Source organism: Ambystoma mexicanum, chromosome 9 (assembly GCF_040938575.1).
Source record: "Ambystoma mexicanum isolate Mex_15411 chromosome 9, UKY_AmexF1_1, whole genome shotgun sequence".
In the NCBI taxonomy this organism is placed as follows: domain Eukaryota; kingdom Metazoa; phylum Chordata; class Amphibia; order Caudata; family Ambystomatidae; genus Ambystoma; species Ambystoma mexicanum.
Genome location: NC_090931.1, coordinates 239,216,774 through 239,242,467, shown reverse-complemented (window position 1 = coordinate 239,242,467; position 25,694 = coordinate 239,216,774). Strand labels below are relative to the sequence as shown.

The following is a 25,694-nucleotide window of genomic DNA, read 5'->3' as shown; positions in this document are numbered from 1 at the left end:
GACCAAGTGGTTTAAATCTTCTACCCACTCAACCAAAAGTGGCCCTTTGTCACTCTGAGGCATAAGCATGAATGGGAGTGGTTTCCTCAGCAGAGCTGCCTTGGATGCAAGTGGTGGTGGTGGAGGCTTGAGCACCAGGGCAAATAGGGGAGCCTTGTCTGCTCATCGTGGCTGTGGCATAGGTGTGGGCTCAGCAAATGGGAGTGGTGCTGCGTGTTGGGTAGCAGAGGGTGAATAGTACCTCTGTGTTTGGCTGCCTTGTGGTGACACTGCGCCAGGCCGTGTTATGTCGTTTCTCCATAAAGGGTGCAGGTGGGTTCACCCTGGACTGTGGCTGTGTGTCCCTTCTGAGGCCTGGGATCAGCTGGGAGATAATGCCTGCTGCGTGGTGTTTCTCTGGAGCTGAGACTTGTCCCTCACTGTGGGACTGCTGCAGGAAGCGTTCGTCTGCTGCGTGGTGTTTCTCTGGAGCGGAGACCTCTCCCTCACTGTGGAACTGCTGAAGGAAGTGTCCTTGTGGTGGAATGCTGCTTCACGGGTGCAGGGCGGGATCACCGTGCTTGCCTCAGGGGTCCTTGATGGGCGGGATAGCCCTGGAGCTGTTTCTTGTAGGGCGGGATCTCCCTTGAGCTGTGTTGGGCACGATCGCCAGTGTATCGAGGAGTTCAGGGCGGGTGGGATCACCCTGGGGAGGCAAATGCTGGAGCATGGGCGGAATCGCTCTGTAAAGGAGCGGGCCCTGTGGGATCACTGGCCGGAACAGGAGGAGGAGCGGATGCAAGTGCGTGAGTAGGATCCTCATCGCCAGTTGTTACTCTCATTCACATAAGGAGGCGAAACTGATTGCTTGTACAGACCTTCACTTTATTCCACATTCTCTCACCAATTAGAAAACAGGAACTGCCCTCTTACGGAAACCCCAACTCCTCCCTTTCCTCCCGCTCCCCTCCTGTTGCCTCGGGTGTGCCTTAAAGGCACAGAGACTCATAACAGAAACGATCTTTGTAACTTCTCCTCGTCACTACCAAACTCTTCCTTACTTCTCCCGTTCCTCTTCCTTCTTCCCACCTCATCACCTCCTCTGCGAATGGTCAGGTTGGCTGTCTGTCAAGGTCTGTGTTTTATTTAGCACTTACATGAAAGACACGACAGGAAGGTGGGTAAAGGGGAAGGTGAGGGACAGGAAAGGGCAGGAGAGAGGTAAATAGAAGGAAGAAGGGAACCTTGTTGGGAAGAGGTGCAAGTGCTATAGACAGGCAAACGAAGGGCAGGTGAGATGGAGCAGAGAGAAGAAGGAAACAGAAAGTACAGTATGAACAAGGGTGAGAGAGAAAGAGAGAGCGCGAATGAGAGATAGCAGGACATCTACAGGCGAGGGACAATGCAGGGAATTGTTATTGGGAATGGGAGGGGGAAGGGCAGGAGACAGCATAAGGAAGCATTAGAGATAAGGGAGCACGTGGGGTGTGGTGAAGGGGGGCAAGTGGCACGGGATTGGAGAATATATGTAGGATGGGGAGAAAGAAAGTGTCAGGGGATGATCGCCATGGCGGGTATGGGGTGTATGCGGTACCCCATCTCTGGCTAAGTGGCCGTGGGTCATTTGCCTTGCTTATTCTGGGGCTCAAGGCAATGTTGCTTTGCCACTGCATGCCACCTCAGTCTTTCCCAGCTTCCTCGAGCTGAGGAGAGGCGTTAGGCCTTCGTTATGGCCTTCGCCTATGGACTTTGGCATCTGCTTGCATGGTTCACAGCACTGTGCAGCCAGCACCAGCAGATCAGTACTAGTCATCGACGACATACCACGCGTCATCATGTTTTATGATCAAGCCTACTTTACCTGGATAGGTTTCGATGGGTTGCTTGCAAACACCCATGTAATAAAGGGACTGTCCGCTTTGACACTCGTGTACCACGCTGGGATCACAATGCGCTGTCCCTGAGTTGCTGTCACGTTCGTCTGCCCCAGATGAACTTTTAACCTTGCGGCTGTGAAACCTAAAACAAAAAGAAGGTATATTAGCATTCACGTCATTTAAGTAGAATCGAGACTGAAGCACGCAAACAGAGCCATATATTTGGCAATGACGTGGGTGGTGCAGGTTCATAGGAAGGTTAATCAAACAGAACATTCACTATGTTTATTCTCATTTTACTCTGCTCTTTTATCTCTTTTAATTATCTTATTACCTAGGTGTGTCTGCATTTAGTGCTGTGTCCCATTTTAGGCATGTCTCCCTCTATCCAGGTATCCAAAACTAGGTATGTCTGCATTTACTGTTGTGTACCCATTTCAAGCGTTTCTCCCTCTATCCATTTATCTCAAAACTAGGTATGTCTGCATTTACTGTTGTGTCCCCATTTCAAGCGTTTCTCCCTCTATCCATTTATCTGAAGACTAGGTGTGTCTGCATGTACTGTTGTGTCCCCACTATAGGCGTTTCTCCCTTATCTTCATTAAAACCCTCCCGCTCTTGTGACCCTACTTAACAATCTGGCTGTTTATACTCACCACTGTTGTCTCAGATTTGAGCCCCTCTCCCCATAGCCAGATGTCCCAGATTTGGCTGTTTTGTGAGCTGTTCACATGGGCTGCTGTTGCTCAATTGTGGGCGTTCTCTCCCGATAGCCAGGTGTCACAGCACTAGCTATTTATACCTGCTGCTGCTGTCTCAAACCTAGACATTTCCAATAGACAGATATCTCAAATCCAGCAGTCTATACTCACTAACTGTTGCGTCCCAGTTAGCTGTTTATATTAGCTACTGTTTGTCCAGTTTGGCTGTCCACACTTGCTGCCTCAAGTTTGGGTGTTCTCTCCCAAAAGCCAGGCATCCCAAATCTAGCGGATTAAAGTTACTGATGCTGTCTCAAACTTACCTGCCCATACCTACTGAGGCTGCCTCAAATTTGGGCACTCTCTCAATAGCCAGGCATCTCAACTCAAACAGTTTATACCTATTGCTGTTGTATCCAATTTAGCTATATGTACTAGTTGTCATCTCAAATGTGGGGGTTCCCACCCAAATGCCAAGTATCCCAAATCTAACTGGTTATACTTGCTGCTTTTGTCTCAACTCCAGGCTTTTATTCCCAGTAGTCTGGTATCTCAAATACATTTATTTATTTTATTTATTGTATATTTGTAAGGGGCCTATACAACAAATGGTGTTTCAAGGTGCCACAAGACAAAAAAAGATGGGGGGACAAGGGAGAAGATAACAATAGTGGTCCTACTAGGCCTTGTGACATTCGGATTGTGCAAGTGCAGTAAGAAGAAGTGGGAGGGAGAGGTGCAGAGTGCCAGTCTGCATGAATTGCAAAGTGCTACAGTGGTAAGGGAAGTGAAGGATGGAGAGGAGAGAATGCAAGTGAAAGAGGGGAAGGACGAGGGGGGAGAGGGCCACATGGGCTATGGAGAGGCCAGGAGGGTAAGTGCCAGGGATTGCATGGGATGCCAGAGGTGGGGGTCCCCATGCTAAGTGTGAGGAGGGGGGTGGACTAGGTGGGGGGTATGGTGCCCTGTAGAACTCAAAGGGAACAAGGCAGCCAGTCACTAGGGCAGACTGGGGGGATAGCAGGGGAGGGGAGAGGGAAGGAAGAAGAGAAAAGGATGGTCTTGAGGACCATCCGGAACTTAAGGAGATCCGGCTCAAGCCTGAGAGGGGCAGGTAAATGATTCCAGGAGGAGGCTCCTGTGGAGGAGAGAGCTCTACCTCCCACTCTCTGCTTAGAGAAGCGTCTGATCTGCAGATAGTTGGAGCTAGAGGACTGAAGGGCTCTAGCAGAGAGGTATTTAGGGATATAGAGTTCAATTTAGCAGGGTCCCAGGCCCCAGGAAGCCTTGTGGATGATGCAGAGGGCTTTGAACTTGATCTTAGCAGCAACCGGGAGCCAGTGGAGAGATTTTAAGGCTGGAGAGATGCAACCCGATGCTTGAGGCCAAGATAAGTCTGCATTTGTTGGAGGGGGTAAAGGGAGGATAAAGAAAGATTAAGGAAGTGGCTATTGCAGTAGTTCAGCTTAGAGAGGACTGGAGCTCTGGAGACTTTGAGTTTCTGGGGGAAGGTGAGGAATGGATGATCACCCTGAGGAGGTGCAGCTGATAGTGGGCCTTCTTGGCAAGGCTCACAATGTGAGGGGAGAAGGAGAGAAGGGAGTCAAAGATGACACCAAGGTTTTTTGCCACACAAGAGGGTGAGGGGAGGGGACCCATAGAGAGTGGGCAGAGGGTAGAAGGGAAACAGGGAGCTGGGGTCCCAATCAGAAGGATCTCAGTCTGACTGGCATTAAGGCAGAGATCATTGGCAGCACATCATGCCTGAATAGCAGTCAGGGTTTCAATACTTGGGTAATCCCTTATTTTTTGTTAACGGGGGTCAGATCTGTTGGAAGGGAAAATCAAGGAGAGAAAAATATAGAAATTACAGATTGACTACCCCTCTCTTTTAGTCCTGTATGGGACACAGGTAAGGATAAAGGTTAACCTGTTCAATTCATTGACAAGGTATACGCCTTGTTGGGAAAAATTGTTTAAGCAATACAACTTTTACAAAATATCGATCTCTTTAATTATTTTTGTAAAAACACATTAAAAAACATTACACATTTTTTTTCCAAATAGTGATCCTCAATCATACCATTCAATCATCATACTTCTATTCTAACAGGGGAGTACTAAAGCTTGAAAAAACTTTTGGCATAACAGTAATTGTAAGTATGCGTGCAAGACATAGGAAAAAGAAATTGGGTTTTCCCTTATCAGTCGACATATGTTTCCGCCCGTTATAGTATACCACTTAGGTCAACAGTGGTCACAGAAATAGATTTTGGGCCATCTTCAGGACAACGGTTACTTCTAGAAGATCAATCTTGTTCCCCATTCAACACAAAGGCACATCTAAAAATATATGAATATACATACATTAGTATAAAAAGAGAAAGAAATAGTGCTTCCCAACAGAACTAATTCGAGGCAATGGCTAGTATCTACTATTCTAGACACGAACACTGAACCCACCTGCGGTCCATAGACTGTAATTTGGACTATTGAGCTTGGTTGGACTCTTGGGTGTTGTGATAATTTGACATCCAGTGTCCACTTTCCGTATGGAAAATTGTATTGTAATCCGTATTTTTCCCTGAATAGCAGTCAAGACAGTTTGGGTTGAGACAGGAGGAAGAAGAGGCAGTAGAGGGAAGCTTGAAGGAGAGCTGTGTGTCATCTACATAACACTGAAAGTGAGGCGAGAAGGAGGAGATCAGGTGGGCCAAAGGGGCATGGTCAATGATGAAGAGCCACGGCAAGAGGGTAGGGCCTTGGAAGATGCCACAGGAGAAGAGTGTGATAGGGGAGGGAAAAGGGCCCAGTTAATCCTGGGAAGGTAGGGCGGAGAGGAATGAGGTCAACAAGTCAAGTGCCAAAGGTGTCACAGAGCCGATTTGTTAGGGTGGCATGATTGACTGTGTTGAAGGCAGAGGAAAGATCCAGGAGGATAAGAACAAAAGGAGAGTTGGAATCAAGTTTTGAGAGCATATCTTCACAGGTGTTCAGTAGAGCAGTTTCTGTGCCTATGGCTGCTCTGAAGCCAGATTGGTGGTCGTGGACACAACCAACAGATTCAGTGTGTTTGATCAGTTGGGAGATGACCAGTTTCTCCAGGAGTTTGCCAAGGAATGGGGTAATGGAGATAGTATGTAAGTTAGCCAGGCAGGAGGCGTTGGCAGAGGCCTTTTTGAGGGAAGGATGCACAAGGGAGTGCTTGAGGGGTAGAGAGAAGGAGCTAGTGTCAAAATAATGATTACAGAAATCGGCCAAGGCTGGCGCAAGGGAGGAAACGTTGTTCTTGATAGTTCTGGAGGAGCAGGGGAGCACCTGTTTGAAGGAGGCATTCATAGAGAAGACTTGTCTAGAGACGTCATCCGGTGCTATGGGAGAGAAAGAGGAGAGTAGGAGGGATGGCTAGAGGGGGGCCAAGGGAGGCCTGAGAGCTAGGGAGGGAGGTGGGCGGGGAGTAGAGGAGAGTGAGGTCAGGATGTCCTGTGTTTTGGTTAAGAAGTGGGAGGCCAGTAAAGTACACAGGGTCATGGATGGCAGGGGAGAAGTGCATACAACAGAAGGATTGGTGAGTTACTTGCAGATTTTAAACACTTCACACGTGTGGTTAGTGGCCCCAAAGATGCAGTCTTGGATGTGGTTCCTCTTCTTCGAGCGGATTTAGAGTCTTATTGCCTTCGTTCGGAGTAGGCAACAGGCCAGTCTGTCAGAGGATGTGCCTGATGCCTGCCACTTCCACTCAGCAACTCTGCACTTATGTTTCAGAGAAGCTAGGTGGCTAGGTTGGAGTCATACCAGGTGTTGCAATTGGAGGCAGGCTTCATGCAGGTCCTCATGACAGGGGCAAGGATGTCCAGGGTGTTGGTAATAGAGAGGTGAATATTAGCAAGGGCAGAGTCAGTGTGGGAGTCCGTGGTAGGAGAGGGAGCTCGCTGTTTATGTTCACAGCTGTTGTCTCAAGTCCATCTGTTTATACTTGCTGCTGCTTTCTCAAATTTAGGGATTTCCCAATAGACAGATATCTGAACTCTATCAATTTATACTTACTGCTGTTGTGTCTAAGTTAGCTCTCTTATACTATCCACTGTTCATCTAATTTAGCTGTTCACACCTGCTACTATCGTCTCAAATGTTGTTGTTCTCTCCCATTAGCCAGGTATTCCAAATCTAGTGGATTAAAGTTGCTATTGCCATCTCAGATTTAGCTGGCAAAGGCGTCGGGTGGTCTTGCAAGGGTGTGTTGGAGCGCTCGAGTGGTCTAAACACACCCAGCTCTCCCAATAGATGCGGTGGAACTTCACAAATCCGAACCATAAACTAGGACAGGAATAACCGACCACCCGCTGATAACAATTAGTAGGGCCTCGAAGAACCTGGATCCCATAGCACTTATGCTCTAACTGTATTTCCACCTTCAAGGGAATATGCTCTAGAAATCAAGGAAACAAAACTGGCGAGGCAAATACCAGCAAGGGGCATCAATGTTTTGTACGCAACTGTGCTGGTCAGACACATCACAAACAAGGCCTGGCCAGACGCTGTGCCTTGGTTTCACTGAGTACCAGCCACCATACCTAGGATATACTCGTACGCCCACTAGTACAGAACCTGATACAAGCACACAGTAAGAAGGCAACGCCAACAAGCAATTGAAGACTCATCAAGACAAAGGGTTGAGCATAGACAATGATGCTGGACCGGGCTCTCGAGCACTGACATAACCGCTAGGATGTAGTGCTAGGACTGATAGAACTGAACCTGATGCAATGGTATGCCAATAGGCAATTACAGACCCATCAAGACACAGGGAGGTCCTTAGCCTAACGGCCCCAAACCCCAAAGGGAGATACTATTCCCCTCGATACGAACCGGTAGGTAATTAGGAACAGGTCTCCCTCCGAACCACAAAGACACTCATCACACCAATACGCTAACACTCTCCTCTGCACCAACAACCAATACAATGCAGCTAAAACCCTCGATTAATTCGGCCTAGCTGGACACATTCTTATACACATACATGATCATCTCACCATTCTTTAGAAAGCATCTATACCCCACGAAAATGGGCCTAGATGCACACATAATCCCACTCACAAACTCCACAGCCACCAGAATGCATCTACCAAAGTCCAATTGGCCTTTTTGTACACATTCTACTGATCTCAAACAACCATTGCACCATGCCTAGCAGTAGAATGCAGCTACACACCACTTAATCCACCCTGGCTGCACACATACCAAGTGCACCCAAGCACCATCTACTACACTACTCTCTCCACTGACATGGACTACGGTCCCCAAGGGTGTGCAACCAACAAGGCTTTGGAATCATACCAATGGTAAAAGGCGCTATACGAATGCCCAATAACATAACATAACATAAGATATTATACTGTGGTTATCTGTTTTTAGCCTGTGCTTCCTAGTTGATTCTAGCTGTTTATTGGGTTGTTTGTCTTGTTTGCGCCGGGAGCGTGTTCACAGGGTGGCCTAGGGTGGCATGTGCTACCCCTGTAATCTGATTGGCCACCCCAGGTGCCACCCCATTATCCTAAAATATGATCATTATGTGTGTGTGCGCTCGTACTTCATGCCACCCCTGCATAAGTCAGGGCCCCTCTTGGGCCAACCCCGTCTGAAGAGTCTGGACACACCACTGGTTTGCGGACTTTTGCCCATGGGTCTAAGCCGCACTACAAATGCATAAACATAAATGAAGCAAATGCCCCGAGTGCTAAGGCCGCTTTGAAAAGTGCACATATTTTATTTGCATTTTTCATTTGCATTTTTAAAGCGCTCACACAGCCTGCGGGCATCAAGCCACTGTTACATGAATAGTTTTTTGCTTTTTTTTGTCTTAGTTGTGTATTTATAACGCGCTTATATACCCAGTGGTTTCTAAGCGCGGACCCGCGGATTGAACCTGTGTTGCTTCGTGTGGTCTTCCTTCCAAGGCGAACACGTTGCAGCGGAGCTATCCTCCCGGGACATATCGAGCTCTTGCATGTGTCCCATATCCTTACCAGTGCACACCTACATTACATTAAAAGATGCATGAATGCTGAAGAGCAAAACCCATTCAGTGCCTCAGATCTTCCAGGATCAAATGTCAGTCTCTGCTTTGTCAATACCTGTAGCTCCCAATTGCTTTGGCGATGCTGCCGCAACGCCATCATGGCTATGCATGTCTAATATTTGCGTAAACAAATGTGGAGTTGCCAGAGAACTACGGCTCCAGCTGCATAAACTGGGCGCTGTCCATGGGACCCGGCCTGCATTCTGGAAATGTGGGCTCTGACTAAGAGTAAAGCAACTACATGGTTACATTATTCTTGAAAATCCTAAGAGGTCCAGCCTTGTAGCGGCAAACAACTTGTGTGCCATTTCAGGCCTGTTTCTTTGCAGTTCCTCTAGGTCAGAGCTCTGAACCTGTGGCTCGCCAAATGATGTGGAATACTACTCCCATCATCTGTCTTCATTGAATATGTTATCTCGTGCCGATGGGAGTTGTAGTCCAACAAATCTGGAGACCCAAAGGTTGCAGACCCCTGTTCTAGGTCACCTACCCCACAATACTGTCCCACCTAATATTGCTGAAGCAGCAAGAAGCATGCCAAGACGATCAGATACGAGGTGTGCACCCTATACAAGAGACCAGACAAATGTCTGATTCCAACCACCACCCACAGTGCCCAAATAACACCCACAACAGGTACCACAACATTCTTTGAATAGCCCAACATTCTCTAGCCTCAGTTACTATGGGCCTGATTCATGGAACGTTTTCCTATGGGATTGTGCCATTATAAAACACTTCCATGAATCAGGCCCTAAATGTTTCCTCCTTTATGACAAGACCATGCATTGAAATGCAACAAACACAAAGCATTTATCCAATGGAACCCCAACATAAACCAATGCATCAGATTCCCAACCACACTACTCTACCAAACATTCTTGCCATGGGATTGCATTGTGGCCTTACTGCCACACTGACTCACTTTTGCACAATCATAAGTGACAAAAGATTAGACCATCCACTCCCCAGCATATATCTTTTCACTGTTTGACAAATTCTGTTAATGCCCGACTGACCTTCTCATTCTGAGAACTCCAGCACATCCAACAATCACCCAGTCCACTGCATGGAAAAACTTGACAAATAGTTGCCACACCATCCTCTTCTTTGAGAAAATTTGAAGACCCGCACATCATTTCATCATCGTTCAATTGCATCACACTTGTCTATTGCTGCTTAAAATGATGATGTCATACAAGGCATCAAAATATTATAGATTTTCTTTGTACATGTTGTCAGGAGGTCTGGAAGTTGCAAGGTAGCCTCCTGACTTGTCACGGTTCTTTTATGCCATGCTTCAGTCTGTTTGAAACTTTGGAGTCAGTTCCCAGTGCTTGATAACCCAATATTACGTCTCTGTCGACAGTTGATCTTTGCACTTGGACTTCAGGTACCAGCATTCACTGTTTCAGAGTCTAAAAGAATTCTGAGATTCTACACTTTAGTTCCTAGCATATAAACAAGGTGTATAAGTCTAGTCAGGTATTGGGACCACGGTCTCCAGTTTCAACAATGAACACATCTGAAATCTACCTCTTCCTCAAAAATATTGGCAACCCTGACATCAATTCTCACAATGTAAGCTGTCTTCACTTCAACTGGTTCGTTAAATAACCTCTACCTCAAAAGGTAGTTGGAATATGGAAATCCATTCACATTGGATCAATTCTTCACTTACTTTTACTGGTTCAGAAGTGTTGGGAGCATTTACATCAATTCCCACAATGCAACCGTCCTGTGCATGAATGGTTGGATCCCTGGGCCATCTGCTTAGTCTGTCTCTCAAGGTCTCAAGGTCGCTACGCGCCTGCATATGGTTTCACTCTCAGGCTCACCCTGTCACTCGGGACATTGGATCACAAATGCAGGCCCCTCGCTTTGGCGAATCAGAGTCCGACATTGCTATATAAACTGCCCAATCTGCTATTTTACTGAATCTAGGAGAAAGGGAGACCCCAAAATGTAAAGAAATGTAAAGAAACTTAGCACAAAACAATCTGTTGGCTATATCTGAAAAGTATAATTTCTCATTTTATATCTGTTTTCCTTCACATTGTTTAATTAATGTACCTTTTGTTTCTTGAGAGTTAACTGGTGGGATTTTAATAATTAGGATGTTCTCGGATCTCTGATAAAAATATTTCTTCGATGTGCCGTTGATATTGTTATAGGACATGAGCTGAGAGCCAATTCTCTATTAAAGTATGTTACAGAATCTTTCCACCAATGCAAGTTCGAATAGTTGTATTAATACATGTATTTATTTATTTTAATGCTTATTTATGGCTCCACTTGTCCAAAGGCCTCACGTCACCCAGAGAAGAACAAACGAACAAGCGCACAACAGCGTGAAGAAGGGAACCACGGTAAATGTGAAAACTCACAAATCAATTCCTTCATTAAAAATATACATCTAAAGTACTTTTTTTTAAACGAGTTGGACCGTTAATAAAGCTAAGGGATGATGGAAGGTCCTTCCAAGCACTTGTGGCCCAGGGGCCAAATCTGGTGCCTCTGTATCTAACCAGCTTAAATCGGGCTTTACACCATAGGGTACTGTCATTAGAGTGCAATGTTCTAAGCTTCTCAAACGTGGTTTGAATTGCAGGCGATCAACCAAATATGCTTGTTAGCACCGGAGAGACTTTTCTCTGTGCTGAATTCTGTGCTTCATGGGTAACCAATTCAGCAAACGTCTAACCGCTGTCACATGGTCTTGTCTACCAAGCTTGTGAACTGCCTCATTCTGAATTATCTGCAGTTTGTTCAAATTGGCCTTGGAGGTGCCAGCCAGGAGACTATTGGAGTAAATAATGATTGAGGAACCTTTCTGGTGTGGGTTTCCCAAGGGTTTGACCTCAGCGCCCTGTTTGTTTTACTAATATGTTCACTGATTTTCGGGGTGGTCGCAAAAGATTGTAACAACGGAGTTCCGGTTCCTCTACTCCGTTTTGGTTGAAAAACAAAAAGTGTTTTGGGTTACTGTTTTTCTTCTGCGCCCTTATGGAAAGAAAAAATATGTATAACAAACTTTTTTCTTGATTTTGTAATAAATAGCTATCTTTTATTCAAACATATTGTTATGTTTGTTGAATTGCCCTCTATGATGACACGTGTTTCAGCGAAACCATCGCCTTTTTCAAATCAGGGCTAGTTAGTAAATCAAAATAGATAGTGATTTTTTGAAAACATAAATTGACAATCATGAATCAGGTTGTTGAAACATTAAAGTACATGAGAAATGAGAACAATTTTGTTATATTCATGCAATAATTAAATGGTTCAAAATAATATAAAACATTGGGTTGGCCATTGGGGAGGGGTGAAAGGACGGATTGGTAAGGGATAAAAAATAAAACAACAAAGAAAGAGAAAGAAATTTACAAATAATAAAGATTAACAAAAAAGTTTTAAAGTTCATTGTATTTGAAGGTAATTCAAATATTCATTTAAATTTCATTGAATTTTGGTTTCATCAAATTTCTTACCTAATGTTTTAATTTGGATATTCATAATACTTGAAACGTTCATTACTGTGGACTCAAATAAGTCATGGGTTAAATCCCTGTAAATTTACACAAAAGGTAATGTTAAGCTTTACAGGTCGATTTCCCTTTTAATACTTAGATACTTCAGCTTTTTTATAATTGCGTCAATATTCCAGTACACACTACTGGTACATTAAGGTGCTCATTTTTAGTATTCGTCTACAGACTTTAGGTCCTCAAAAAATGGCCTCGGCTTAATTCAAATGCTTGTGTTGATTTTACCATTCTAACATTCTGTTGTCGCTTAAAATTGCAAATGTCAAATGGGGTAATCTTTAAGCCTCAACGCTGTACTGACGTCCTGATAATTTTTCAAAAAAACCCTTTTTTCCTCTGCATGTGGAATCACATGTTTGCGCTAGTTCCTAATGCAGCCCCCTAAGGGGACCCACCTGTACGCTTACCTTCAGCCGCGAATACTGTTTCAAACGGTCCTCTCGGTTCTTTGTCGTCTTCCTATTTACTTTCAGCATGATGTTAACAAGTCCTATCATTGTGTTTACTATGCTCTCCATGTTGGTTTCCTTGCCTCACTTACGCGAGGCTAAGGACCACTTAACAACGTTCTTTTTACATATTAGCATGAAAAAATAACTTTTATATGTACGTATATTTGAAACATTGTGAGATATGAATTAAAAGAAAATATTTGTTAATCTCGTAGTTACGCACCAATAGATACTACGTGTTGCTAAAAAGTTGTTTCCGACCTTATGTGTTCATATCCATGATGGAATTCTATGCGAGTAACTGATTACGTGTCTATTTATAATCATAGTAACATATATGTGTTCCCTGCTCGTTTACAATTGGTCCTTTTTTTGTTTTCTTTGTCACGGCCATCTTTTGGTCAAAAATGCACGGAAAAAGGCCAATATGGTGACAATGGTCATTGTTAATTGACACCCTGAAGTGTGTTGTTGTTGTCTGCTCCTGATTTAATTGGAGCTAAATAAAAAATTGGAAACGTGCTGGTCTGAAACAAGCTTATTACAGGGAAAGAGAAAATTTAAGTTCTTTCAAAATATGTGACAGCACCAATGTATAACAATGATCAATTACATTAAGAGAGAATCCTTCAAAGGTCCTGATTTTTGAAACAGTCAATTTCATAAGAAAGAGGCCATTTCATGGTCTGAATTGAGACCCCTTTCTACTGTCCGAAATTTACATATCAATTTCGCTTCATCTTGTCTGAGTTTTGCTTCATGATCACCTCCTCTTGGGCCAAAAGTCACTTTCTGAAGGCCTAGGAATTTTAATTTGTGTTTGTCTGTTAATTGGTGATTGCTTTGCCAGTGTTGTGCCAATGGTAAATTAATGTCCTGGCTTCTTATAGTTGAAAGATGTTCTCTTACTCTGGTCCTGAGTTCCCTAATTGTACTCCCTATATAGATTTTCTGACAATCACAAACAATCGCATAGACCACAAACTTCGTTTTACAGTTGATGGAGTCTAGAATTCTTTCACTTATGCCATATGAATCTTTGAATATCATCGTGTTGGTAAGTGCATATCTGCACATGGAACAAGTAACACATTTTCGCAAACCTGTTGGTGGTGGAAGAAGCCACGTGATAGGATGGCCTTTTTTAACTTCTGGAAGAAAAGAGGTACTGAGAATGTTTTTGATGGTTCTCGCACGTCTGTAAGTCACTGTTTGATTTGTTCCTATGTACTTATTTGCATTTGGGTCCAATTGTAGCAAATGCCAATTTTTTCTCAACATTTTTCTTAGTACCTTATTGTTTGCACAATAATTCGTGATGAAGACTTAAATATATATGTTGCACAAAACCATTTTAACACCAGAACCTTCAGGAAACCGACAGAGGCCAATTCGACTTTATTTTCAACCAGCTGTCACTACACTTCCGTGATTAGGAATATACCCAAGGGAGAGTTCATAAGAGCACGTAGAAATTGCAGTGAACAAAAAGCGTTCAATGAAGAATGCAAATTGCTAACAAACAGATTCAAAACAAGAGGCTATGGAGATAAATCATTTTACAAGCGAAAGAGAAGGCATCAAAACTGAAAAGAGAAAGCACTCTTAAAATGATCAATGTTGTTCAAGTGAGAAAAGAAGAGATCAACTTCATCACGAATTATTGTGCAAACAATAAGGTACTAAGAAAAATTTTGAGAAAAAAATGGCATTTGCTACAATTGGACCCAAATGTAAAGAAGCACATAGGAACAAATCCAACAGTGACTTACAGACGTGCGAAAACCATCAAAAACATTCTCAGTACCTCTTTTCTTCCAGAAGTTAAAAAAGACCATCCTATCACGTGGCTTCTTCCACCACCAACAGGTTTCCGAAAATGTGGTACTTGTTCCATGTGCAGATATGCACTTACCAACACAATGATATTCAAAGATTCATATGGCATAATTGAAAGAATTCTAGACTCCATCAACTGTAAAACGAAGTTTGTGGTCTATGCGATTGTTTGTGATTGTCAGAAAATCTATATAGGGAGTACAATTAGGGAACTCAGGACCAGAGTAAGAGAACATCTTTCAACTATAGGAAGCCAGGACATTAATTTACCATTGACACAACACTGGCAAAGCAATCACCAATTAACAAACAAACAAAAATTAAAATTCCTAGGCCTTAAGAAAGTGACTTTGGGCCCAAGAGGAGGTGATCATGAAGCAAAACTCAGACAAGAGGAAGCGAAATTGATATGTAAATTTCGGACAGTAGAAAGGGGTCTCAATTCAGACCATGAAATGGCCTCTTTCTTATGAAATTGACTGTTTCAAAACTCAGGACCTTTGAAGGATTCTCTCTTAATGTAATTGATCATTTTTATACATTGGTGCTGTCACATATTTTGAAAGAACTTACATTTTCTCTTTCCCTGTAATAGGCTCGTTTCAGACAAGCACGTTTCCAATTTTTTATTTATTTCATCTCAGCTCCAATTAAATAAGGGGCAGACAACAACAACACACTTCAGGGTGTCAATTAACAATGACCATTGTCACCATTTTGGCGTTTTTCCGTGCATTTTTGACCAAAAGATGGCCGCGACAAAGAAAACAAAAAAAGGACCAATTGTAAACAAGCAAGGAACACATATATGTTACTATGATTATAAATAGACACGTAATCATTTACCCGCATAGAATTCTATCATGGATATGAACACATAAGGTCGGAAACAACTTTTTAGCAACACGTAGTATCTATTGGTGCATAACTACGAGATTAACAAATATTTTCTTTTAATTCATATCTCACAATGTTTCAAATATACGTACATATAAAAGTTATTTTTTCATGCTAATATGTAAAAAGAACGTTGTTAAGTGGTCCTTAGCCTCCCGTAAGTGAGGCAAGGAAACCAACATGGATAGCATAGTAAACACAATGATAGGACTAGTTAACATCATGCTGAAAGTAAATAGGAAGACGACAAAGAACCGCGAGGACCGTTTGAAACAGTATTCACGGCTGAAGGTAAGCGTACAGACGGGTCCCCTTAGGGGGCTGCATTAGGAACTAGCGCAAACATGTGATTCCACATGCAGAGGAAAAAAGGGTTTTTTTGAAAAATTATCAGGACGTCAGTAAAGCGTTGAGGCTTAAAGATTACCCCATTTGACATTTGCAATTTTAAGCGACAACAGAATGTTAGAATGGTAAAACCAACACAAGCATTTGAATTAAGCCGAGGCCATTTTTTGAGGACCTAAAGTCCGTAGACGAATACTAAAAATGAGCACCTTAATGTACCAGTAGTGTGTACTGGAATATTGACACAATTATAAAAAAAGCGGATGTATCTAAGTATTAAAAGGGAAATCAACCTGTAAAGCTTAACATTACCTTTTGTGTAAATTTACAGGGATTTAACCCATGACTTATTCGAGTCCACAGTAATGAACGTTTCAAGTATTATGAATATCCAAATTAAAACATTAGGTAAGAAATTTGATGAAACCAAAATTCAATGAAATTTAAATGAATATTTGAATTACCTTCAAATACAATGTACTTTAAAACTTTTTTGTTAATGTTTATTTTTTGTAAATTTCTTTCTCTCTCTTTGTTGTTTTATTTTTTATCCCTTACCAATCCGTCCTTTTACCCCTCCCCAATGGCCAACCCAATGTTTTCTACTGTTTTGAACCATTTAATTATTACATGAATATAACAAAATTGTTTTCATTTCTCATGTACTTTAATGTTTCAACAACCTGATTCATGATTGTCAATTTATGTTTTCAAAAAATCACTATCTATTTTGATTTACTAACTAGCCCTGATTTGAAAAAGGGGATGGTTTCGCCAAAACACGTGTTATCATAGAGGGCAATTCAACAAACATAACAATATGTTTGAATAAAAGATATCTATTTATTACAAAATCAAGAAAAAAGTTTGGTATACATATTTTTTCTTTCCATAAGGGCGCAGAAGAAAAACAGTAATCCAAAACACTTTTTGTTTTTCAACCAAAACGGAGTAGAGGAACCGGAACTCCATTGTTACAATCTTTTGCGACCACCCCGAAAATCAGTGAACATATTAGTAAAACAAACAGGGTGCTGAGGTCTAACCCTTGGGAAACCCACACCAGAAAGGTTCCTCAATCATTATTTATTTGTTTGAAGGGCACCCAGGACCTCGCTGACCAACAAACACCAATGGAAACAAGAATAAAACCACAATGGCAGAATATCTAGAGAATAGAGAAGATGCCATCAATCTATTTACACCAAAAGGCAGTAATGCACATGCATTCGGATCCAACCTGCCCAAACAAAGGGAAGATCTGCGATACAAGTTCGTAAAATTAGAAAGACTATCAAAAAAGGAAGTAGACAAATTCTGGGAGATCAAATCCTTAAACAACTATATATCTAAGAAACAGATCCCAAGAGGTTTAAGAATATTAATCTTTCCCGATTTTACAAAAGATGAAGATAAGTACCTAGCAGACTCTTGGGAGTAGAATTTGAACCAAAGCTCATGTAACATGTTGGAAATCCTAATTGAGCATGCAACCAGGGAACATAAAAGAATCACAGTCAAAATTGAAGAAACTAAGAAAGAGATCAAAGAAGCGAAAGCCCTTGAAGCGACAAAAGAGAAAAACTATCAAAAGATGTTCGAGATCCTAAAAGAATATCAAGATGAGATCAAACTAAGAAAAATGCGAACATTTTTCAGAGACAATAGGGACTATGAAGATGATAAGGTGTACACCTTCCATGATAAATATAAGTCACTCATCAAACCATCCTCGCATGAAAGCACACCTAATACTTCCCCGGGCAGCTCTGATACAGAATCTGAAGCAGATCAAGAAATCTCAACCGAGACAACTGAGACAACAGAAGGACAAGGTTTTCTCAACCAAATACGGAGGTACAAAAAAGGGAACAGACTTACTTACCAAAACCAAAAGCAAGTACGTTTTTTATTGCCACAACCAACAACCCAACAAACACCCACAGGAAGAGGGGGAAACAAGGGGGTGGTAGACTCAGGAAATCCCGAAGCGTCAGAAGACTTCAGAAGATTGACAAGAGCCAAAGCAAGGGAAGCAGCGAAAAAGAACAAATGAAGGACCTCATACTCAACATATCAAATCACCAACTTAAACCAGAGGAAATATCATTATTAAACAAAGGTTTCACTTTTGCACCGACCACAACGTTTGATAATATAGAGGTTCACATTGACTTATTAAATTTGTAAGGAAACTGAAATTAAAGAAATATTTCGACACTCAAGTAACAGACTATCGAATTAAGGAAAGAAAAGACAAGGAGAGCCCATTGACTATTGAAGATTTGACAAACATACATACTCTGAGAACTATACAAGCAGGAGGAGACAGACCAATACATGAGACCTTACATGAACTCCAAATAAAACAAACAAGTTTTTCCATCCAAGAATTGAGATCGAAATCCAAATTTACTCCACAACTAATGCCAGATAATTTGGTGAACACATTTTATAAAGCAGTAACCAAAGATCTGAATGACTATTGTGATTCAACAATGAAAAAAAAATCAAAACCACAAAAATTTTTTGACAACTTAACGAATAAGGAACGACAAGCACTCCAAGAATTGAAACATGACTACAACCTAGTTATCAAAGGAGCTGATAAAGGAGGCAAAATAGTTTTAATGACTAGAGAAGATTACGTACAAATGGCAATGAACCATATCAACTCACCTGGCTGTTACACCAAACTGAAATCCAACCCAAAATTGGAGATCATATTGGAAGTAAAGGAAGCCATTACAACATGGCACAGACAAGGACTCATTACAGATAACGAGAAACCATTTTTGGAAATGAAACAACCAACCCTGCCAACAATTTATTTTTTGCCAAAGATACACAAGAACTATGACAAAATTCCAGAAGGAAGGCCAATTCTGAGCGGAATAGGTTGGGCAACCATGAACATGGCTCAGTACATAGACAACATCATTAAACCCTTGGCCATGAAAACTAAATCTTACCTAAGAGATACAACTGCCGCAATAAATAAACTTGGTGAAATTATATGGCAAGAGGGTTTTCTACTAGCAACATGGGATGTGAAATCGCTGTATAAATCAATCAGGCATGATACCGCAATAGAAACAATGGATTACACTTTCCGGAAAGAAACAGCATCAAACTTCCAATCAGTCAGTATGCTAAAAGAAATGTTATTGCGGACACTACAGAATAACGTCTTTTTATTCAATGGGCAATTCTTCAAACAAACCAGAGGAGTAGCGATGGGAATCAAATATGCTCCAGCACTTGCGAATCTAACTATGGCCATGTTTGAAGACAAGCACATCTATACAGATGAAGCTTACGAACAACATGTAATTTTATGGACCAGATATATAGATGACGTTTTGTTGATTTGGAATGGGGAAAAAGAAGGACTAGGGAATTTCAGATTAAGAGCAAATAAAAACACAATGGGAATTGAATTTACAGGAGAATCAAGTAAAGAAGAGATACACTTTTTAGACTTAAATATATATGTTGCACAAAACCATCTTAACAACAGAACCTTCAGGAAACCGACAGAGGCCAATTCGACTTTATTTTCAACCAGCTGTAACTACACTTCCGTGATTAGGAATATACCCAAGGGAGAGTTCATAAGAGCACGTAGAAATTGCAGTGAACAAAAAGCGTTCAATGAAGAATGCAAATTGCTAACAAACAGATTCAAAACAAGATGCTATGGAGATAAAATAATTTTACAAGCAAAAGAGAAGGCATCAAAATTGAAAAGAGAAAGCACTCTTAAAATGATCAATGTTGTTCCAGTGAGAAAAGAAGAGATCAACTTCATCACCAATTATTGTGCAAACAATAAAGTACTAAGAAAAATTTTGAGAAAAAATTGGCATTTGCTACAGTTGGAAACAAATGTAAAGAAGTACATAGGAACGAATCCAACAGTGACTTACAGATGTGCGAAAACCATCAAACGCATTCTCAGTCCCTCTTTTCTTCCAGAAGTTAAAAAAGACCATCCTATCACGTGGCTTCTTCCACCACCAACAGGTTTCCGAAAATGTGGTACTTGTTCCATGTGCAGATATGCACTTACCAACATGATGATATTCAAAGATTCATATGGCAGAAGTGAAAGAATTCTAGACTCCATCAACTGTAAAACGAGGTTTGTGGTCTATGCGATTGTTTGTGATTGTCAGAAAATCTATATAGGGAGTACAATTAGGGTACTCAGGACCAGAGTAAGAGAACATCTTTCAACTATAGGAAGCCAGGACATTAAATTACCATTGGCACAACACTGGAAAAGCAATCACCAATTAACAGACAAACACAAATTAAAATTCCTAGGCCATAAGAAAGTTACTTTGGGCCCAAGAGGAGGTGATCATGAAGCAAAACTCAGACAAGAGGAAGCAAAATTATTATGTAAATTTCGGACAGTAGAAAGGGGTCTCAATTCAGACCTTGAAATGGCCTCTTTCTTATGAAATTGACTGTTTCAAAAATCAGGACCTTTGAAGGATTCTCTCTTAATGTAATTGATCATTTTTATACATTGGTGCTGTCACATATTTTGAAAGAACTTACATTTTATCTTTCCCTGTAATAGGCTTGTTTCAGACCAACACGTTTCCAATTTTTTATTTATTTTGTCTCAGCTCCAATTAAATCAGGGGCAGACAACAACAACACACTTCAGGGTGTCAATTAACAATGACCATTGTCACCATTTTGGCGTTTTTCCGTGCATTTTTGACCAAAAGATGGCCGCGACAAAGAAAACAAAAAAAGGGCCAATTGTAAACAAGCAAGGAACACACATATGTTACTATGATTATAAATTGACACGTAATCATTTACCCGCATAGAATACCATCATGGATATGAACACAAAAGGTCGGAAACAACTTTTAGCAACACGTAGTATCTATTGGTGCGTAACTACGCGATTAACAAATATTTTCTTTTAATTCATATCTCACAATGTTTCAAATATACGTACATATAAAAGTTATTTTTTCATGCTAATATGTAAAAAGAATGTTGTTAAGTGGTCCTTAGCCTCCCGTAAGTGAGGCAAGGAAACCAACATGGAGAGCATAGTAAACACAATGATAGGACTAGTTAACATCATGCTGAAAGTAAATAGGAAGACGACAAAGAACCGCAAGGACCGTTTGAAACAGTATTCGCGGCTGAAGGTAAGCATACAGGCGGGTCCCCTTAGGGGGCTGCATTAGGAACTAGCGCAAACATGTGATTCCACATGCAGAGGAAAAAAGGGGTTTTTTGAAAAATTATCAGGACGTCAGTACAGCGTTGAGGCTTAAAGATTACCCCATTTGACACTTGCAATTTTAAGCGACAACAGAATGTTAGAATGGTAAAACCAACACAAGCATTTGAATTAAGCCGAGGCCATTTTTTGAGGACCTAAAGTCCGTAGACGAATACTAAAAATGAGCACCTTAATGTACCAGTAGTGTGTACTGGAATATTAACACAATTATAAAAAAAGCGGATGTATCTAAGTATTAAAAGGGAAATCAACCTGTAAAGCTTAACATTACCTTTTGTGTAAATTTACAGGGATTTAACCCATGACTTATTCGAGTCCACAGTAATGAACGTTTCAAGTATTATGAATATCCAAATTAAAACATTAGGTAAGAAATTTGATGAAACCAAAATTCAATGAAATTTAAATGAATATTTGAATGACCTTCAAATACAATGTACTTTAAAACTTTTTTGTTAATCTTTATTTTTTGTAAATTTCTTTCTCTCTCTTTGTTGTTTTATTTTTTATCCCTTACCAATCCCTCCTTTCACCCCTCCCCAATGGCCAACCCAATGTTTTATATTGTTTTGAACCATTTAATTATTGCATGAATATAACAACATTGTTTTCATTTCTCATGTACTTTAGGGGGTAATTCATAGAATTCAGCGCACAAGTGGCGCACGCGGCTGGCGCACAGTGTGCGCGTGCGAATCCCTGCGCCAGCCGCGTGCGCTAAAATCCATTTCTGCGCACAGCGTATTCATGGATTCCAGCCACCAAAACCAGCCGTGGCGCACAGTGGCACAGCGACCCTGCAGCAGCGCCAGTTACGCCCCCAAGAACGCCTCTCGCGCAGGGAAAAACCATCAATATACCCAATCCAGCGCAAAGGGCTGCGCTAACCCTGTACCAGCACGGCAAGCGGGCTACGTGTATCACTGGGGTGCGCGGGAAGTACCTCACGCAATTGGCCCCGTGCGAGCAGGGTACGCGTATTTCAGGGGTGCGCAGGAAGTTCCACACGCGATTTCCGCAGGGTACGCGTATCTCAGGGGTACGCGGGAAGTGCCACATGCGATTTCAGCATGGTACGTGTATTTCAGGGGTGCGCGGGAATTTCCACACGCAATTGGGCCCGTGCAAGCAGGGTATGCGTATCTCAGGGGTGCGCGGGAAGTGCCACACGCGATTTCAGCAGGGTACGTGTATTTCAGGGGTCCGCGGGAATTTCCACACGCGATTGGGGGTACACGTATCTCAGGGGTGCGCGGGAAGTGCCACACGCAATTTCATCATGGTACGTGTATTTCGGGGTGCGGGGGAAGTTTCACACGCGACATCAGCAGGGTACGTGTATTCCAGGGGTGCGCGGGAAGTTCCACACGCGATTCCATCAGGGTACGTGTATTCCAGGGGGTGTGCGGGAAGTTCCACACGCGATTGGGCCCGTGCGAGCAGGGTACGCGCATTTCAGGGGTGCGCGGGAAGTTCCACACGCGATTCCATCAGGGTACGTGTATTACAGGGGTGCGCGGGGAATTGCATGTGTGGGTCCTCCCAGGTGTTCCCTCTACACCCTCCACGGCCCCTGCAGGTGGCTCACACCACAGGGGCCTACCCTGCACATGTCCAGCAGGCACACCATCCACCATGGCCATGACCCCCAGCCAACCCACATGTCAACTTGCACTACTGCCCACCAACGCATGTCCCCCTGCACCCCCAGTCACCAGGGGCACCCTCCACCTGGCCCCCACACATGTCTCCCAGCGCCCCCACCCCCCAGCAGTGCAGGGGCACCCACCACCAGGCCCCCACCCATGTCTCCCAGCACCCCACCCCCCAGCCACCAGGGGCACCCACCACCAGGCCCCCACCCATGTCTCCAACCACCCCCACCCCCCCAGCAGTGCAGGGGCACCTGCCAGCAGGCCCCCACCCATGTCCAACTCATGTTCCCCACCACCCCCACCCCCCAGCACTGTGGGGCACCTGCCAGCAGGCCCCCACCCATGTCCAACTCATGTTCCCCAGCACCCCCACCCCCAGCACTGTGGGGCACCTACCAGCAGGCCCCCACCCATGTCCAACTCATGTTCCCCAGCACCCCCAACCCCCAGCACTGTGGGGCACCTGCCAGCAGGCCCCCACCCATGTGCAACTCATGTTCCCCAGCCAACATGTCATCACAATCTAGATCCCTGGTCCCTATGGTCAGCCTCCAAATGCAAAACACCCACCCGAGTATTGCATCCACCCACTCATAATTTACAATTACATCACAGAACACCAATTGCAAGTACCGAAACAAACACATTTCCCTCACATACACCCAATGGGTGTCAGTGAATCTCAAAACACATATCATGAAATGCATGAAACCAATGAGATACCACACATTGAAGTTCACCAAAAAAAATATGTATTAAAGGAAACATAAATAGAATAAAAAATGAAGAAACAGAGATGTGAATGTACAAAAATTAAAAGAAGCATGTCCGTGAAAAAAAGCAAAACCAAAAATAAAATTCCAAAGTAATGTTGTCCAAAGTCAATGTCCACAAAACAAAATCCAATGGGAAATAAAAAAGAAAGCCATTGCTCCATGGTTAAAAAGTGAAAAAAATACAATCCAACAGTGAACTATGTACATGGGAACAAGCCAGGGTCCATTATCCCAACAAAAGAAAGGAAACCTATCTAACTACACTAACTAATAAAATAAACTATATACAAAAATGTGGCCAATGTCCGAAAGGTCCAAATAAAATCAAAACAAAAATGAAACCTAACGCTACCTACAGAACTATGTACAAGGGCAGCGGGCTAGTTTCACGGCTCACTTGTGGATGTCGCGGGCCAGGGCATCATCAAACTCCTCCTCAATGTCCCGGAGGCGGTCCTCCTCCATGGCCCCGAGGGTCCGCAGGGCCGTCGACGTCTCCACCTCCAAACCCCTGCGGATTGCCTCGAGGCACTCGGCCCGCCTCAGGGCCCTCCGCATGGAGTTCTCTGCCCTGACCATTGTGAGCCGTGCCTCTTCCGCCCGCTGCTGCTCCGCATCTATGGCATGGCCCAACCGCTGCCACACGGAAGACACTCTCTGTCCTGGGTCCTCCTGCCCTCCGGCCGATGCCTGCCCCTCCGATGTTGAAGGCCCCGAGCCTTCATGGCTCCCACCACGTTGCTGCTGCTGCTGTGCCTCTGCCCGTGCACTGCCTCCTGCTGCCTGCACATCCTCCGCTGGCTGGGGTGCAGTCGTAGATGTGGCCACCCCTGCTGGACGTCCGACTCCCGACTGTGGCAGGGATGCCTCCTCCACCAGCCTGGTCGCACCGTCAGAGGCAGCTCCACAGGGCACCCAGGTGACTGATGGGTGGGAAGATGGCACAGAGGACGACTGGCGCATAGGGGGTCCAGTTGAGGAGGGGGTCGTAGCAAGCCCCATCAGACGGAGGAATCCGGCCTGGGTGACCTGTCCCAGCAGGCTGACGTGGTCAACGAGCCATTCGAGATGACATGCAGTCTCCTCATGAAAAGACTGCAGGTCACCTCGCATGGCCCGTTGATGCAACGCCACACCAGCCAGGACAGGTTCAACCCGGACCTGGATAGCCACGTCCGCAGGCAGAGGAAGGCCAGTTGACGTGAGCTCATCCGCTGCCTGAAAACGGGTCTGGACGTAGGCATCCCTGCTGGTGCAAGATGATGCAGGGACAGGATCAGGGACAGGATTGCACACAGGCACCTCCGCGGCGGCCTGTGCTGCCTCCTGTCCCTGGTCCTGCACTGCACCACTAGCACCAGTGGGATCCCCACCTCAAGACCCCGTCTCTGGTGCTTGCACGGCCTCCTCCTCCACCAACCTGGATGACTCCGTGCCATCTTCCCCTGTTGGGCCCTGTGGGGTCCCAGCTGCCCCTTCTGCTGCCGAGGAGTCCAACTCCAACCTCCGCCTCTTGGACCACCCCCCGGCAGCTGCGGCCTGGGACGCGGCACCGGACTCCTCACTCCCCGATGAGATCACAACATGGGAGGGGAGCCGGGCCTTGCGTCTCCGGCTGGCGGTGGGATCCCCGCCGCTGTGCTCCACAGCACCTTCTCCGCCCTCTTCACCAGTTGACGCTGCAGACCGGGAGAAACAAAACACAGGCATCAGGGCACTGTACAATGGACACATACACACATGACAGTTGTACATGAGTGGCATTGGCAAACCTCAGACATGTCATCACAATCCCCAACACACATGTCATTACAACTCGCACACATGAGCCATACCACAGCCATATCGCAACTGCCACCACCATCCATACATATACAACAGCATGAGCAGCCAAAGGTGAGCCAGACATCACATGCAACACAGGAAGTGCACCACACATGTACACACACCACCACACTTGCATGCATGTGTACACCTCTGCCAAGTGTCGCAGTGTTCAGACTGGCATCCATGTCACATCTGCCAATCAGGCTTCCACATACCGCTGTCACATGCATCCATGTTGCATCACTGTTGCACCCTTGTCAAATACACATACATGCACATGTACACAGTGCTGATACATGCAGCCAAAAACAACATACATGCGTGACATCACGGACATGTCTACTTACATACACATTCATCCAAACATGTGTGCCCACACAACTGCATTTGGCATGCAAGCCTACACACAAAAGCACCATCCATGTCTCACACATT

The 25,694-nt window shown here is 43.8% G+C and overlaps 1 protein-coding gene across 1 annotated transcript in view; it reads right to left on the bottom strand.

Moving 5' to 3' along the window:
- The window catches only part of ESAM (endothelial cell adhesion molecule), a 421,636-nt gene that overhangs the window by 153,111 nt on the left and 242,831 nt on the right, over nt 1–25,694 (bottom strand). Inside the window, exon 2 of the mRNA XM_069614535.1 lies at nt 1,841–1,998. Within this exon, the coding sequence (XP_069470636.1) occupies nt 1,841–1,998 (158 nt within the window). The remainder of the gene's footprint in view (nt 1–1,840; nt 1,999–25,694) is intronic.